This window comes from Chiroxiphia lanceolata, chromosome 5 (genome assembly GCF_009829145.1).
Source record: "Chiroxiphia lanceolata isolate bChiLan1 chromosome 5, bChiLan1.pri, whole genome shotgun sequence".
Taxonomy (NCBI): Eukaryota; Metazoa; Chordata; class Aves; order Passeriformes; family Pipridae; genus Chiroxiphia; species Chiroxiphia lanceolata.
The window spans coordinates 64783658-64799384 of NC_045641.1; the positions used below are offsets into that span (position 1 = coordinate 64783658).

Below are 15727 nucleotides of genomic sequence, written 5' to 3' on the forward strand. Positions count from 1 at the left end.
AATCTTCTGAAATCACCTCACTAAGGTCAGGATGGAGGTATGGGTTTAATTCACAAAATGCACACAGCAAATTTCTGTTCCCTCATGCTTTCTTCAGATTATTAGATTTTTAAAGGCAAACATTAGCATACCACAAATAACTATCCTTTCAGTGCAAACCCTAAGTTAATGTAAATTCTTCTGTTCCCATGCTGAGGAGTTCATCCAAGTTTACTTTCTGTGCTCTGAACCAATGTGCCCACTAAGTGGCAGTGTGGTCAACGCTAAATTTGTGCAGTAGCGCTACAGGTGAGGAACTCAAAAGTAAAAACACAAAACCGATCTGCTCCGGAACTGTAATCCTGTCATCTACTCACTGCTGCATGCTTCCCTTTATGGATGGAGGCTTTTGTCTCATACCTAAATACACAAAGGTTAAGAGGGGGAAGAAAGTGTTTCACACCTCAGTTCCAATTAAGGTAGGACGGATGTACAGGCTGGCAGCAGTTGAGTATGGGACCCACTCCTTTTCCACTTCCACAAGCTTCAGGATGCACTCTAACAGCTCATTCTGGTCAAAAGACTGGGAAGGAAAAGCAAATGGAGAAAAGCAAATGGAGAAATATAGCCAGAACATTCTATGGCCTTTACATATCCAGATGCTGTAAGGAACACTTCATCAATTCATGTAACAGTGACAGCCCATAGAGGTTCATAGGACCTACATACATCATCTTGCTTTAGTTCATTCTTTACAGAATTAAAGATACCATGGTCTTGGCCATTGTGCATTTTTGTACAGTACCCTGCATGTCCTCCTCTGGTCCAAAGTATCATCCTGGGATACTAAAAAGGAGCCAATGACCCTTCTTGCCTCCAAAGCACATGGACAGAAGCCTCTGTGCAGCCAACACCTTCACTTTGGTGTGCAGCAAGCTCCGGCACCACCTCTTCTGCCGAAGAGTGTTTTGGGTTACAACCCCAGAGGGCCAGCAAGTCTCCCAGTTTGTTATAAAGTTCCCAAGATCTTACAGCTAATAAGCCGAGGAGGACATTCACTGGCCAAGATACAACTGCTAAAAGCAGTATTAAGTTGCTGGCATGATCAAAAATGAAGGCAGTCAAACTCAATCACTTAACTGGAGTGGAAAGAAGAAAAGGAAAACATTAACACCAGAACAGAGTAATCAGCTGTCTGCATGCAAATACCTGCACCATTCATCAGAAACAGACTGTACATCTGAAACAGCAGGGAAACAACAAAGAAAGCAAAACATCGTTCTGATTTTTTTTAAAAAGGGTGTCAAACAGTTTCTTTCACTGAATAAGATTTGTTAACAAAGTTTAACTGGGCTATGGAAGAGATAGAGCGTTTGATAAATAGTACACTACTGAAAAGTTTCAGAGGTTTGCACTCTGAAAATGGAAATATGCTCTGACTTATGGAGAGCAAGATGCCTCGGCTACGTACTGGCAGAGTTGTCCTCCTTGCTGACCGTGCCATCCTGTCCATGTTGAGAGTTGGCCGGAACAGGCGGATTTTGCCATCCACTCCTCGGTAAGCCTTCATTCCTTCAAACAGCTACCAAGCCAAAAAAAGGGGAGAAAAGAAACCAAATAATGACTGAGACGTGTCATCCCCCAGGGATCTGTGCAAACGCAGAGAACACCCTTTGAAAATAAAAGAACTTGTCCTGCTCACAGTACTCAAACCTAAATGCTAACTAGTGAATCCTGGCAATACAATCATGTGAGATAGGATTATGAAGTCTGTATTATGAAGATGACCTTTCTATAATTCAGGTGTGTCTTTCTCTGTCAGGGAACTTAATGATAATACCTTTTTTTTTTTTCCCCGTAGTTTGGTTACAGCAATTAAAATTTGTAACATGTGTTTGACTTAACTCCCTTACATCCTGACTGATACCTACGACTGAGCCAAAGAAGAATTCTCCCTTACACAAAGGGGAATTTTATGTTAATAATTTTTAGGTCTCTGTCCAAAACACATTTTTGGTGGGAAGTGTAAGATAAGGTAATTAAGAGAATTCTGTTAAAAGTTCTTGCTGTAGTTGTAGCAGGATCTTAGTCACTTATTTCCCCATATATCCCCAGGCTGTGGAAGGGGGCTTAGCCTGCATGAAAGATGGATGCATCAGCCTTACACTAGAGGAAAAATGCATGAAAATGTTTTCTTTATATACTTTACAGGAAATGTAAATTCAACATAATTATCCTATCTGACTGCAGAATCCACATGACTGGTGTTGACCACCATTTTACCAGAAACCCCTATACAATCAGTGCCCTCCCAGCAGAATGCCCTACAGCATCTCCCAATCACAGCTAAAGCCATATGCCCACAAAATACCCATAGTTATTTTCAGATAAGTAAATACCCATAGTTATTTTTACAGATCGATAATTTCTGGTTATACTTATAGACAAAACCCTCATGTATGATATAAGCTCACACTAATATATACATACAGGTATTATTTAGATTAAGTATTAAAAGGCCACTTATGCTTATAGATAAGACTTCAGACTTTTAGAATTTATTTTCTAAAGCATTTCTTTATATGTGAATTTCAGTTGAAGTTCCATGAATTTAACTGCTGTCAGTCTCCTCAGGCTTCTCCTCCTCTGACTGTTGTACAACAAGTGGCTGGAACTACATCCCATGTGGCTGGAAGTGTACACATGCAGCTTTTTTATTTGGAAAAAAACCCCCTGTGTTTGTGTACAAGTAATGTAGTAGAATACTCCAGGATTCATTATTATTAAATTCTGTAATATCTTCCCTCAAGGGTCAGTGAAACATAGTGTTTAGAAAGCTTTCGTGCAGTCCCATGGCAGAGCTAGGTCCTTCCACATGACAAATTTTAATTGGGTTGTAACTGGGTTGCAGGAATCCCGACAATTTTCCTCAGGCTACGTGCCAACTAAGTAGCAGAACCAGAATTAAACCCCAGAACTTCTTACCTCCAAAATTTAACTTATTCCTACGGTAATGCCAACCTTATTAAAAGCTTTACAGGCAGTTTTGAAAAAGAAATTGTTCCCAGGGTAAACACTGTAGCTACAAGAAAAGAAATCGTATCTTTAATAAAGGATGGCATAGCTGGTGATACGGATGACACTTGGATACAATTTTTATCGGGCCAGTTACTAACTAATGCCACATTTTTGGAATGCTACTTTCTTATCACTTTTATCCACCCCACCCACCCTTCTCCCAAACACATTCACAGAACTTTTAATGAGAGGGAAAAGGGAGGAATGCCACTACTAAGATCTGATCGATGGTTTGAGAGAAGCAAGAATCACATCATTACTGAAACACAAAGCCTTCACAAGATGTTAAATATTTTTCTCCAAAAATAAATACTTTTAACCTTCCAGAGCTCGGTAAAACCTCTCACTCATTAAAAGGGAAGATAGTAATGTGTTCCAGAAATGCTTAACTTGAATAAAAGCAATTGTTGTGGTTGGTTGATGGTTGGTTGTTATGATGGTGTGAAAACAGTATTATCTGATATCTGTACATCACAGGAGCTGGATCTGGAGTTCAGCAGATCCAGATTATCACACTGCATCATGGAAGGCAAGGAGGAAGGGGAGGGAATGCCAAATTCATCACTTTTATTATACCCACTGTGTATTCATTGAGCCACAGCAATGACACCAGATTCTCCTCTGTCTGTCCTCTTGGCTAGAGGAAACGTGATGCAATAAGGATAAAAGAATAAAAAAAAAATGGAAAAAAATAAGAGCATATTCATATTAGCAATGATTTCAGACTGGGCCAGAGGCCAAGCATTAAAGCAATATGGTACTAAGAGTGAAATATAGATTTGGGACTCCAGCGTGGTTTCTTACTTCTTGGGCAGATCAAGAGCTGCAGCCTTAGTCACAGGGGCCTGTTTAAATTTACACAGGACCTTTGAAGGTTTGGTGACTAGATGGAGAAAAAGTCAGTAAACACAAAAAAAATCAGTGAAGGTAGGAGCTCAGGGACAACAAGCAGGGAAAAGCTTGATCCTTCCCTTATACTGGAAGTTAAAATAAAAAAATAAAATAATAATAGTAAAAAAAAAAAAGAAATAATGAAAGAAGCACAAGCAACTCCACACACTTCAGTGGAGACACTCCCACCTAGCCAGAAGTGGGAGGAGAAGTGGGTTTCCATTTCAGGATATGTGCTCTACCAAGGCTCCCACACAGGTGTGAGTACAGCCAAAGCTGCTCTGGAGACACAAAGGGCAGCTTTAGACAGAAAGCAGCTAAGCACGGAAACTGTTAACCACGCTGGCTTCCGACTTAACATTTCACTTCCCAAAGTTTCTTGTTGCACACTCTCTGCTTAAATACACTCACATGTGCTGAATGCATCAGATCCAGTTCTGAGCTCTCCAGACTCGTTCAGAGTTTCAAACAAGCACCTCTCTAGTCTTTCCTGCAATCCAACCTATCAACCTTTAAACCAGCCTAAAATAACTTTCACAAGGTGCAGGTTCAGTCCCCAAACTAAAGCTGCTCTTGGAATTTCTCATGGTCTTATCCAGCGCTGCATTAAGTTACATCAGAGAGGGTAACTGGACCCATCCACTGTCAGTAAAACAGAATGCTTTCTCAAATGGATTTGTCACCACACAAGAAAGGACTCATCTTCACTAGGTCAGAATGTTAAGTGAGCTAGAATCCACAGGCCAGAGCTGCTTCTGAGTTATACTAACACAAACATGACCCAGTTGTAAATAATGCAATTATTCTGGAAGGACATCAGTGAACAAAACAAAGCATAACTCAATACTAATAAACTTAAGGCAGAAATAGTCCTTGTGTTACAGAGCTGTGGCTTCAAGAGCTAATAAAACAAAATAATGGTTTTCAAATCAATTCACTACTTACTTCTATAGCATAATGCAAGGATGAGGAGGCTGGATGCAATGAAAGGTTCTCCAGTGGCTTAATATAGGGTTTCTCCCATCCTGAAGCCAAGGACCATTCAATTGTCAGCATATTATCAGTGAACACAGTTCCAAATACCAAACCACTGGGGTCTGGTTTTTCCTTGAAAGTTGTAGCTGGCGTGATAATCAAGTCGGAAGCCTGAAGGAACATGGAGACAAAAATGAAGCATATCAAAATAATTAAGTCAGACTGAATTAAAAATGATTCTGCATCAGTGAACATGGACAAACTTTGATATTTTCTCTGTAGGGACATTTAATGACATAATGGTTACAGGCAGATAACCTCAAAGTAGCTGGCAAAGTATTCACACTGTGCACACACACATATACACAGTGCTGTTATACAAGAAGTAGCATATTTTGAAACTCTGTTAAGTTGGGGAAGCAATACAAGGTGCAAAACCAGAAATCAAATGAAAATCTCTTGGTCACTTAGGTTAACACATCTGTACAAGTTCCAGAAACACCCAGTTGCTGTACCTCAGAACATAAGCTGATCACCAGAAATTAATCCCCCTCCCAACTAAGGGGATGTTATGCCAACTTTCCATTAATATATAAAACCAAAGTGAGATCAGAGCCAGCAGTCAGCAGATTACCTGTGTCACAACTTGTTCATTCACATTCTTACATTCCTAGAAAGATCCCATTAGTAAAAAAAGGTTGAATGTTTCCCTGCATGAGGGATTGTAGGGGGACACGACTAGCTGCAGAGATGTACCCACAGGGATTTGTGCTGGTTTTGTCTGGGATAGAGTTAATTTTCTTTAAGGTGCCTTCTATGGTGTGAATCATCCTAAAGAACAGCAGGTAAGGAAGGAAGGCAGGATCCTCTTTCATACACAGGTATGGGCTAAACAACTAGACAGGGCTACAGAGTGGGCAGATTTGATCCACCCTCTCCATTCTCTTTCTAGGCCATATGAGCATTTAAACTGTGCTGGTCAGAGGCAAGGGAGAATTCAAAGAATCGTAATCAGAGCTCTATTTTCCATCCTAACATGACTCAGAAAGCACTGACCCTTATTACAGACCCCCAAGTGAAAGCTTGCTCTTTCATGTTGGGTGCATATAGAATAGACTGGAACATAAGTAATTCAGACTATTGTTAAAATGATTTGCAAATGCAGTAAAAAGGCAGTTCTGCAAGACATATCACTGACTTGGCTTTCTCAAACCCAGCACACATTTTGCAAAATGAGTCAAAACCAGTCCCAAGCTTTTGAAAAAGAACACATGCACTCCTGCCTCTGTAAACAACCTAATTTTCAAGAAGTCTTTAATGCACAAAACCCTGTTTTTTATTGATTGGTTGTTTTGATTTAGGTTTGGGTTTGGGGTTTTTTTTCTTTGCTTAATGGCTTAGATGTGAAATTAACTTAGAGCAGGAGCACATGAATAGCTAAAAGCCTGTTTCAAACTCTCTCCAATTATAGGGCTTGTCTAGATATTACAGTGCATTAGCCTTTTTGAACTAATACATAAGCTGATGAAACAACAATTACTCTTCTTAACTCTTCCCTTTATTCTTCTGACAGTAAATGCTCCAAGGGGAAAAGCACTACCTAATGATGTCCTGAAAATAAAAATTGATTTTACCTGGCAACCTCTTATCACGTGCTTTAGTAAAAAAGACATCACAGAAGAACATGGATCAAAATAAAAGCCACAGAGGAGTGTTTGCCATTATCCACAATGCAAGACTCAGCTCAGGAAAAAGCTCATGCAAGATGTCAGTGGGGCTTTCTCTGCACACAATCACAGCTTCTTCCAGTGGTATCAACAGCTCTCCCTGGAGTCCAGGCTTCCTCCTCACCTCAGTTCACTTTCACTGGGATAATTATCTTTACAATAAGCTGGCCTGGGGGCCATAATTATCACATGGAGTCTCATGCCCTAGAACTCCCTTCAGTGTGCTGATTCCTGCTTTTATGCCTCAGTTTACCACTTCCTCAGTGGTGGAGGCACATCTAGTTGAAAGGCAGCACTTTAAAACCATTTGCTAAGCTCATCGGGGTTAACAATTAGCTTTTGTTTGAGGATGGGGAAGGATTTTAACCTCACTATTCTTACTGACCCACAAGCACACGTGGAGGGAGCAGCAAGCTGCAGACACAAGTGATGAAACATTTTCACTTGGGAGCATTTGGGCTCCAGTTTTGCCACCAAAGATACTTCTCCAGATTTGGAGATGTGGGGTTCAAGAGGCCAGCCAAGCACTCACTGCTGCACGTGGCTGCTCAGAGCAGTGGCCCACACTACTTAGTTCTCAGCCCCAAGGACTGGGGACTTTCTGCAGTCACAAGCAGAAATCACTCACTGGATTTCAGGTTGAGTCACTTGAAGGTAGAAAGTGTAGAGAAGGAGGTATGATGCTTGTTCAGAAAAGAAGCAAATGATTTCCAGAACACAGAGATTCCTGGAGCTGCACACTGAACAAGGAGACCAACTACTGTTTCTTACCTCCTTTATCATTTAGGGAAACCTGCTTTTGTTCAACCATTGTGCCAACACCTGATTTAACCATGTCAGGTACAGCACTTCACCCATAACAATTCCTTCAAACAACAGCAGGAGCACCCTGTATAACACCTCAAATATAGGTTAAACTGCTCAGACCAGTAGGGCAACTATCATTCAACAGGCAAAAAGGCAGTTTTCCTCTCATCTTTATAATCCTCTTAAGCTCTCAGAAGCTGCACTTAAGATTTTTTTGGACATTACTTTCTTAAGGCTCTTTCCCCTTACCCATTATAATGTCTTTTTTCTCCTTCTTTTTACCAAGCAGTGCAAGTTAACAGTGTACAAAAGCACCTAAAGCTTTCAAAATCACAATGCTTTTCATGTCAAGACACCATCAAGTGCTGCAATGCATTTAATGTTTCTTTTTCCATGGAGGGTGATGCGCTTGGAGGATAGGTTGGAGGATCATCCTTGGAGTACTCTGTCCCACAGTGTGGTCTGCACAAAGTACTGCCACCACCCTCAACCTCTTCTAGGTCCCTGAGTAATAAGGCTCCCTACACAACACTTTGCCTGGCTCACAGAGTCTTTTGGCTTCACTTTGTCAAGCAGCACCAGCAGGAGGAAAACCAAACACTCAAAAGAGCCTGCACAAGGGGAGCAGAGTAAGGCCAGATGACTAATACCAGGGCTACTGATTAAGTATCAGTGCCTATTACATTAATATCACTCATTAAAAGATTACCACAATGCTCCCCTAGTATTACCTATGACCTTTATAAACAGCAATTTATTTTTTTCCTTTGCCAACATTCCCCCAGCCCTGAAAGCAGCATGTTAAGGATGCATTAGGGATTGGCATTAGCACCCATCCAGATCTCTGCTGTTTGTACTGCCAACACACAGGGGAAGTTTCAGCTGGTTTATGTTTTTCTTGCTTTGTTTACCAGCATGTTCTCAAGCACCTTCTGGTGCTGCTGCCTCATAAAAACCATTGAACTGGAAGGAAAACCAGTTAAAGCAGAACAAAAAGGGTAAGGGAGGTAAAAAAGAAGCGGATGAGGCACATGGTCTATTGGGAGCAGCTATTTGGCCCCTGTTGCCTAAAGCAGAATGACAAAGACATAGTTCCAGGCCTGCAAACTCTCCAGGTTGCAGCACATACAAGATGTATGTACCTATGGCCCAGCCAAAGGCACTCTGATAAGGAATAGGAAGAATTAGATTGCCCTGCTTATATAGGGAGTGGTGGGAAGCCAGTTGGATAATGTTGATTTTCAAGGCTTTCATGGTACACCTACAAACAGCCAGAGGCTCACACAGACACACTTTCTTTGAAAAGCCCCTCATCTGAAAAGTGCCTGCTGACTTCCAATGCAGCATCTTCCAGGGCGAAGCTTTACCCAGCCCAAGTAAAGAAGATATAATGTGACCTCTGGAAACTAAAATTCATCATTTGATCAAAACAGATCATTTCAATTATGAGCTGGGTCGAATTAAAAGTGACGTGCTGGCCAGTGTCAATTCTAACCAAAGCTGCAACAAGACATCCCGATGCCTCTAGCCAAGTTGTCAGCTAAAGGCTTGTTCTACCCAGCACTTGCAATACCCTTAAGTGGATCTGGAGTTGAGAGCAGCCCCTGGCCAGAGCTGTGACTGTCATTACTCCATTCCTACCTTTCTTACCCCAGACAAATGTCTCAGGTAGGTACAGAAGGCAAGCACATGTTTTGTCCTACTCTTTCCACCAAGTTTTGTCAATGCTTTCTCAAATGACCCTTGGCTGTAGCTATTTTCACTGCACTAAAAATACTAGACCACAAGCAGTAGGCTGGGCAGCTCTAACAGGTGTAACTCATTTGACATACCTAAATTTTTCTAACCACTGTGCTGGGCCAGGCATTTCTCTCACTTACTTGAGTAAAAGCAGACCTGTCAGCCTCAGCTGCAAAATAGCTTACAGATTACCTCACTATAGCAGCAAGTTTTAGCAGAGATCCTCAACACATTAACATCCACTCAGTGAGACTGACTGTAACCTATTCTGAAGCAACCTCCCTGACTTCCAGTCAAGGTGATTGATTCAAGATCACAAAGCAACTGCAGCAATTATTTTTTATTACTTATGCTGAGTTTGTAAGCGTATCCTAGGAAAGATCAGGCCTTCTGATGCAATAACAAACAGGGAAGCATGGACAAATTCAAGTAACTCGTTTTGCCCTTGCACTTGTGAACAGCAAAATGTGGTTGCAGCAGTGGAGCCAGTTTGGAGAGGGAGACAAATTACAAAGAGCATGGGGAATTACTGTGAAGGGAAAAGGTGACAAAGCATAGCTGGGAGGAGCTGGAGGGATTGAGGCTGGGACTGGATAGAATGGTTTTGAGGAGGGCTCCAGGGACCAAGGTGCTTTCCCGCCTTTCAGTCCTTATGGCTGTGGTACCCTCATTATTGCTTCTGGGCCCTCCCCAGCACACGTATCTCTATCCAAGGAAGCCATTCTTTCTGATGGAGCAGATACTTTTGCTCCAGAGCACCTTCTACCTGGCCTCCTCCTAAATGACAGGCTGAGGAGAAAAGGTCTGCACTGCCAAGGAGAACCAGTGATGGGGAACTTTGCTCCAGACCCTTCCCCAGCTCTGTTGCTCTTCTCTGGACACACTCCAGCACATCAATGTCTTTTTTGAAGTGAGAGGCCCAAGGCAGGATTCAAGGCACAAACTCACCAGTGCTGAGTACAGAAGGATGATTACTTCCCAAGTCCAGCTGGCCACACTATTGCTGACACAAGCCAGGATGCCATCGGCCTTCTCGGCACACTGGTGTTCACACACGTTTAGTTGCTGTCGACCAGCACCCTCAGGTCTTTTTCTATCAGTCAGCTTTCCAGCCACTCTTCCCCACAGCTGGAGGGTTGCCTGGGGTTGCTGTGAGTTGTGTCTGAGTGCCTGACAGGGCAGGAACCAGACCTGTGCAGACTGGTGGTGGGAACGATGATGGGACACTGAACAGACCCTGATTTTCAATCTGCTTTGGATTTCACTCCAGAGCAGCGCTTTGCCCAGGTGAGATGTTCACATATCTGAGCCCCATCTGCCCCACACTCTCTTACCTTGCCCAGGGTGCCCTGGCTGGGCCAGGCTCCAGCGCCCTGGCACTGGGAGCACATCCTACCATGTCCTGGGGAGCAGTGGGAGCACACTCGGGCTGATAGTGAGGCTGCCACCAGACCTGGGCCACCTTGGGCCCCCTGCTCTGGACTCCATTCCCTGTTCTGGCTGAGTTGGGATGCCTGATCCAGGCACTGCCCTGGCTGCCACAGCATGGCAACAGCCCGGGCTCAGGGAAGCTGCGACCCACTAGGGCCAGGCAGTGCTGCCAGTTTTGGGAGGTTGTGGATAGTAGGCTGACCAAAGTTGCTTGTTGATTCACCTTTGGAAGCCAAAAATCTCTTTTTTCTTAAGGAGGCTTCTTTTTGGCCTTGCAGTCAATGAGCAAGACACCAACTTTCTCCTCCAATTCAGCTGTGTTGTTTCTCAGATGTCCAGCTGCAGGTGGCAGAGGATTGCACCCATTTTTTTGCTGACCTGGGCAGTGATCTTATCTGGCTGGAGAAGCTCATCCATTAGATATTCCAGCCCAGCAGCCTCATACAGAAGGATTCAAGCTACTCTGTGTTGGATGTAATTGCTTCTCTAGAACAGGTACTATGAGTAGACCACAGGGAATTGCAAATTGGTCCAGGAAGAGCCTTCCACCCCATGGACCTGTTTTCTGCAGCCTGATGTCATGAATTATGCTTAATAACTACTACTGCACGAAAAATAGCTTGTGCAAAACTCTTGAGAGGAATCAGGGGTGACACAGCACCTCGTCCATCAGTGGCATCTGAGCAGAGCCAGGCTGAGCAACTAGAAAGTAGGACAAGGTTATGGAGACTATGTGTGGTGTTAGGGCAACTGGTATTGTCCACTGGGACAAAATAAGCAATCACCTGTTCTGCCTGTTCCCAGACCTTGTCTTAGAAACAAAAATGCTGAATATTGCTACAGTAGATGAAACCAACTGCACCCTCTTCTAGCAGGTGTTACTTTTGTCTAGTTTGTCTGACTTACTATCTCTCAGCTCTATCCACTAATCACTAGCTGCCAGCACAGCAGCACTTACTTCAGTAAGAAAAGAGGATATTTATGTCCTACAGGCCTTGAGTAAACCAAGGTCTGTGGTTTGTTTCTTTTCCCATCCCTCTTTCTTTGGAAAAGACTGTTAGTTTTCTGGGGCAGAGACCATCACTTTTCATATAGGGCTACACCTGTATGGCTCTGATACCAATAATTAAGTCTATAATAAAAAATAATAAGAACACTAAGAGTTCTATCAACTCAGAACAGAATAAAAAAGAGTCAAATAAATCCTTAGAAATCTATTGCTAGCTTGTAGTTATAAAATTAATGTTAATGTAATTTATCCTATAATCCCTTTGTCATCAATACTATTTCAAATTTACAGCAGAGCCTGAGGCTTGAAAATGGAAAGTGTGCCAAGATATAATAAGATTTGAACAGGAAGAAAGCTCTAATTTTCCTACTATAAAAAAAAAATCAAGAGAAACAAAATATAAAAAAAAAAAAAGGTCTTCTGCAACCTCAGGGAAAATACCCAGAATTTGTTCAGTGTAAAGCTTCCCTGAGACTTCATCTGAGAATATGTTAGCACATGTAATTGGACTGGGGCCTGGAATCATTGCATCAGACTGACTGTACACTGGGTAACAAACCACAGAACAAATGACAAAGCAAAAGTAAGTCAAGGCTCTGCGTCAGCTGCGAGTCAGTCATGGAAACAACAGAAAACATGGCTGGAAGGACTTTGTCCAGTCCATCCTCTGCAAGGCATCCAACCTAAACTATTCATAACAGATACTTATCAAATGTTTGTCAAACCAAAGAATGAAATACTGCTACATTCTACAAGCATTGGGAAGAAAAGAAGGGCAGCACAGCATACTGCTGGCTTCTTTAACCTTTCCCCTGATCTGACAGGTGCCCCAACTCTGATGCAGGAATCTTTGATCCAGAGCAGTAGGCAGGGAAGTAAACCTGCTCTGACAAGACAACAGATAAGTGGCTGGAATTGACATAAACTTCTTGCCTTAGAGAATGAAAAGGGCACCCAGGGCAGCAGCACAGCTGAAAACACAGTCTGAAGCTCCCAAAACATACCAGAAAGGAAATAAAGATGTTGGAAAGCTACAGTAAGGCTAGACTATAAAGCACTGAAGAAACTTATTTTGTCCTAAAAAAAACACTCAAGCACATAGATAATGCATAATATCATTTATTTCAATAGCGCTAACTAAATTTTAGGAGTTTTTCCATATGTTGCTGAAATGCTGCCCATGCAACTTCCCACTGATTTGATCAAAAGCCCATTTAAGTTAATCAAGACCCCTTCCTCCAGCTTTGTAGGAATTTGGATTCTAAGGGAGGCAAAACTACCTGAATCTTTATAGCCTCACCCATTTCTACTACTTCAGGAAAATTATATGGATTTATAATTGTTAGGTTTGGGGTTTTTTTCTCCCTTACTCATTAGTCTTTCTCCACTTACACGTTTCAGAAGACATGTTCTTAAAGTTAACAAAGATGCAAAAATGGGGTTCCTACAGACCCTAAGGAAACCTTCTACCTCATAGTAAGGAAATATTAAGGAAAGCATCTATTTGATTTCAATGAGGTTATCTACTCTACTCCAGTTAATATTATTTTCAGATATATGAAAAACAGTCATGTGTTATCTATCAAAAACTGTATAAAATATTTCAAATACGATTACCTCTATAAAATTTAGCATCACCAAGATGCTGATAAGACTGTTAAACATAGGAAGAAAAACTAGACACATTATCACATTTCAGTCCTTTAAACCACTTCTGCTTGCTAACAGCTACTCCAATTAACTAAGTGGGGTGATCAGAAAGTATGAGCAGGCTTTAATGCAATCATTGCACTGGTCTGAAAAACACACTGCTGCAGCTCACTGGTAGAGCCAGCTGTATAAAAATCCTCTTTGGCCATGGAACTGCATTTCACGTCTGCAATGTAGATATACCTGGGCTTTAGATTAGAAAGAAAGAAGCAACTCCCTATGGGGAAACACAGACTGCAATTCTGTAATAGCAGAAAGTCCTCTCACAGACTCATGTGCAAACATTTCCATAAAAAACCGACTAGGACCATTCTTCACTAATGGAATACATTAACTAAGTACCTTATTCACATGATTCACTATTAATATATACTGCTTCTTCTCAAAAGATCTGACAGCTTGGTTGATGCAATTCCTGATGCTGTGCTGCTCCTTGCCTCACAACCGCTGTATTTCTGCATTGTAGCATAAACACAATGTTCCATTTTTAGAAAGAGTTTGCCTGGGAGAAGGTTTGAGTCTAACACAAGAGGAGGGCTCACAGTGGCCTGTGACACAAAACTGGAATAAAGAGATCTCTGACATTTCACTGATAACACATCTTTGCACAGCAGTGCAATGTTTTAGGTGTAAAAATAATGCTGTACAAAAACAAACCTTATAAATTTGGTCCACAAAGATTTAAGACACGACTGTCTCCTGGTTTGGGAAACTTCATTTCTATTTCACACGAAGCAAGAGAAACAAAAAATGAGGTATTTACATCTAAGCTTCTCGAAAAGAAGTAGCCATGTGGAAGGAGGACAGGAATTGCAAACCTAAATTTCAGACAAACAAGTTGGAAATATTTCTCCTAAGTAGCCTGGGCAGTCACAAACATGTTATGTGGAGTAGCCGAGAATAGAATCATAATCTCACATGTCCAAGTCCTGAGCAGTTGCAATTAAATCTTCTTACCCTGATTTTAATAAGCCTGTAGACATGCCAAGAAGTGGATTCATGGAATGCAGGCATTCAGCAGTCATAATTTCATATGGAATTTCAAAACCTTCTGGAAATATAAAATGCTTTTATCTTATAGTCTCTTACATAGAGGTTACGGGAATAATTTCAAACATTCAGTTAACCACACCTACCTTTTTCTCTTATTCCATCTCTCTCTCATACTGGTAGAAAGAAGGTAAACTCACAAATTGCCATGAAATTTATTGTTTGATCTGCCACTGAAACCATCACAGTTGCCATTTCCTTCCACTCAGTACTTTCTTAGAAACAGGGACTAAATACGGGATTAACATAAATCTCTTCCAGCTCACTAGGCTGGTAGTTCATGGAGAGTTAGGATATAGAACTTCTAGAGCAAAGAGAAAAGCCAAGAGAATACTATATATATATTTAAAAAAAAAAAAAAAAAAAAAAAAAAGAAAGACAAAATTCTCTTCCTAAATTGTACTTTCTATTCCTGTGTGTTCAGCAAAGAAAACATTTAATATCAAAACTGGGGACTTGATACCACAATGACATTAAAATTTAAGTAGTCTTGGAAATAGGTGTGGACACTATGAATTTTATAAGTTTTGGAGTCAGTTTACAAATTTGCTTTGGGAATCAGTGGCTGTCACTAAGCTTTTTGTTTTAAAAACAATTCTTCACCTTGGGAAAAATAAATCCAGAAAATGATACAAGCTAAATGGAATCTCCAAAATTCTAGTGCAATTTCGGTGCTTCTACAGACACCAACTATATCTTAAGCTCCCAGTGAAAAAGAAGTTAAAGCATCACTTTCTTTGTGCCATAAATCAACTCGGCCAAACTCTCCCCTGGCTATTTTTCTAGCATTTTCCTTTTATCTTGACTAAAAGCTCCTGTTATTTGCTGAAGACAATTAGCTTTATTTGCCAATCCTTCAGCTTCAGATAACAGAACAATCAGTTCCTGTACTACAGCTTAGAAAACTTACTTCCTAAAAGCCTGTGACTATTTGAAGAACATTACCCACTTGAAGAGAAACACAGAACCACTTGCCATCAAGCTGAAGCTGAAAGGAGCTGCCACAGATCTCAAATTCTTTCCTGATAACTGCAGAGAGAGTAGCAGATATATAAACCACTTTCAGTGGAAGAATGGACTGGATGACCTAAGGTTCTAAGATGATAAATATTTGGAGATGCCTTATTGTGGAATGTTATAGACACACACATACAGATATCCAATTGGTCATCTTTCTTTTACTGCTTCAAGAGAGTTTATATAAAAGCAGATTTTCTATATACAGATTTTGGGGAGATACTGTTTATCACAGCATCAAGATATTGGTAAACTTCTATAATAAACTTTTCCCCATTCAATCCAACATAAAGGAAATATTGTATCTGATCGA

At 41.2% G+C, this 15727-nt stretch overlaps 1 protein-coding gene across 1 annotated transcript in view; it reads right to left on the reverse strand.

Moving 5' to 3' along the window:
- BCAT1 (branched chain amino acid transaminase 1) overlaps positions 1–15727 on the reverse strand; it is a 61536-nt gene that overhangs the window by 24523 nt on the left and 21286 nt on the right. Inside the window, exons 3-5 of the mRNA XM_032688785.1 lie at positions 4894–5094; positions 1451–1561; positions 443–562 (exon numbers count right to left, since the gene is read on the reverse strand). Of these exons, the coding sequence (XP_032544676.1) occupies positions 443–562; positions 1451–1561; positions 4894–5094 (432 nt within the window). The remainder of the gene's footprint in view (positions 1–442; positions 563–1450; positions 1562–4893; positions 5095–15727) is intronic.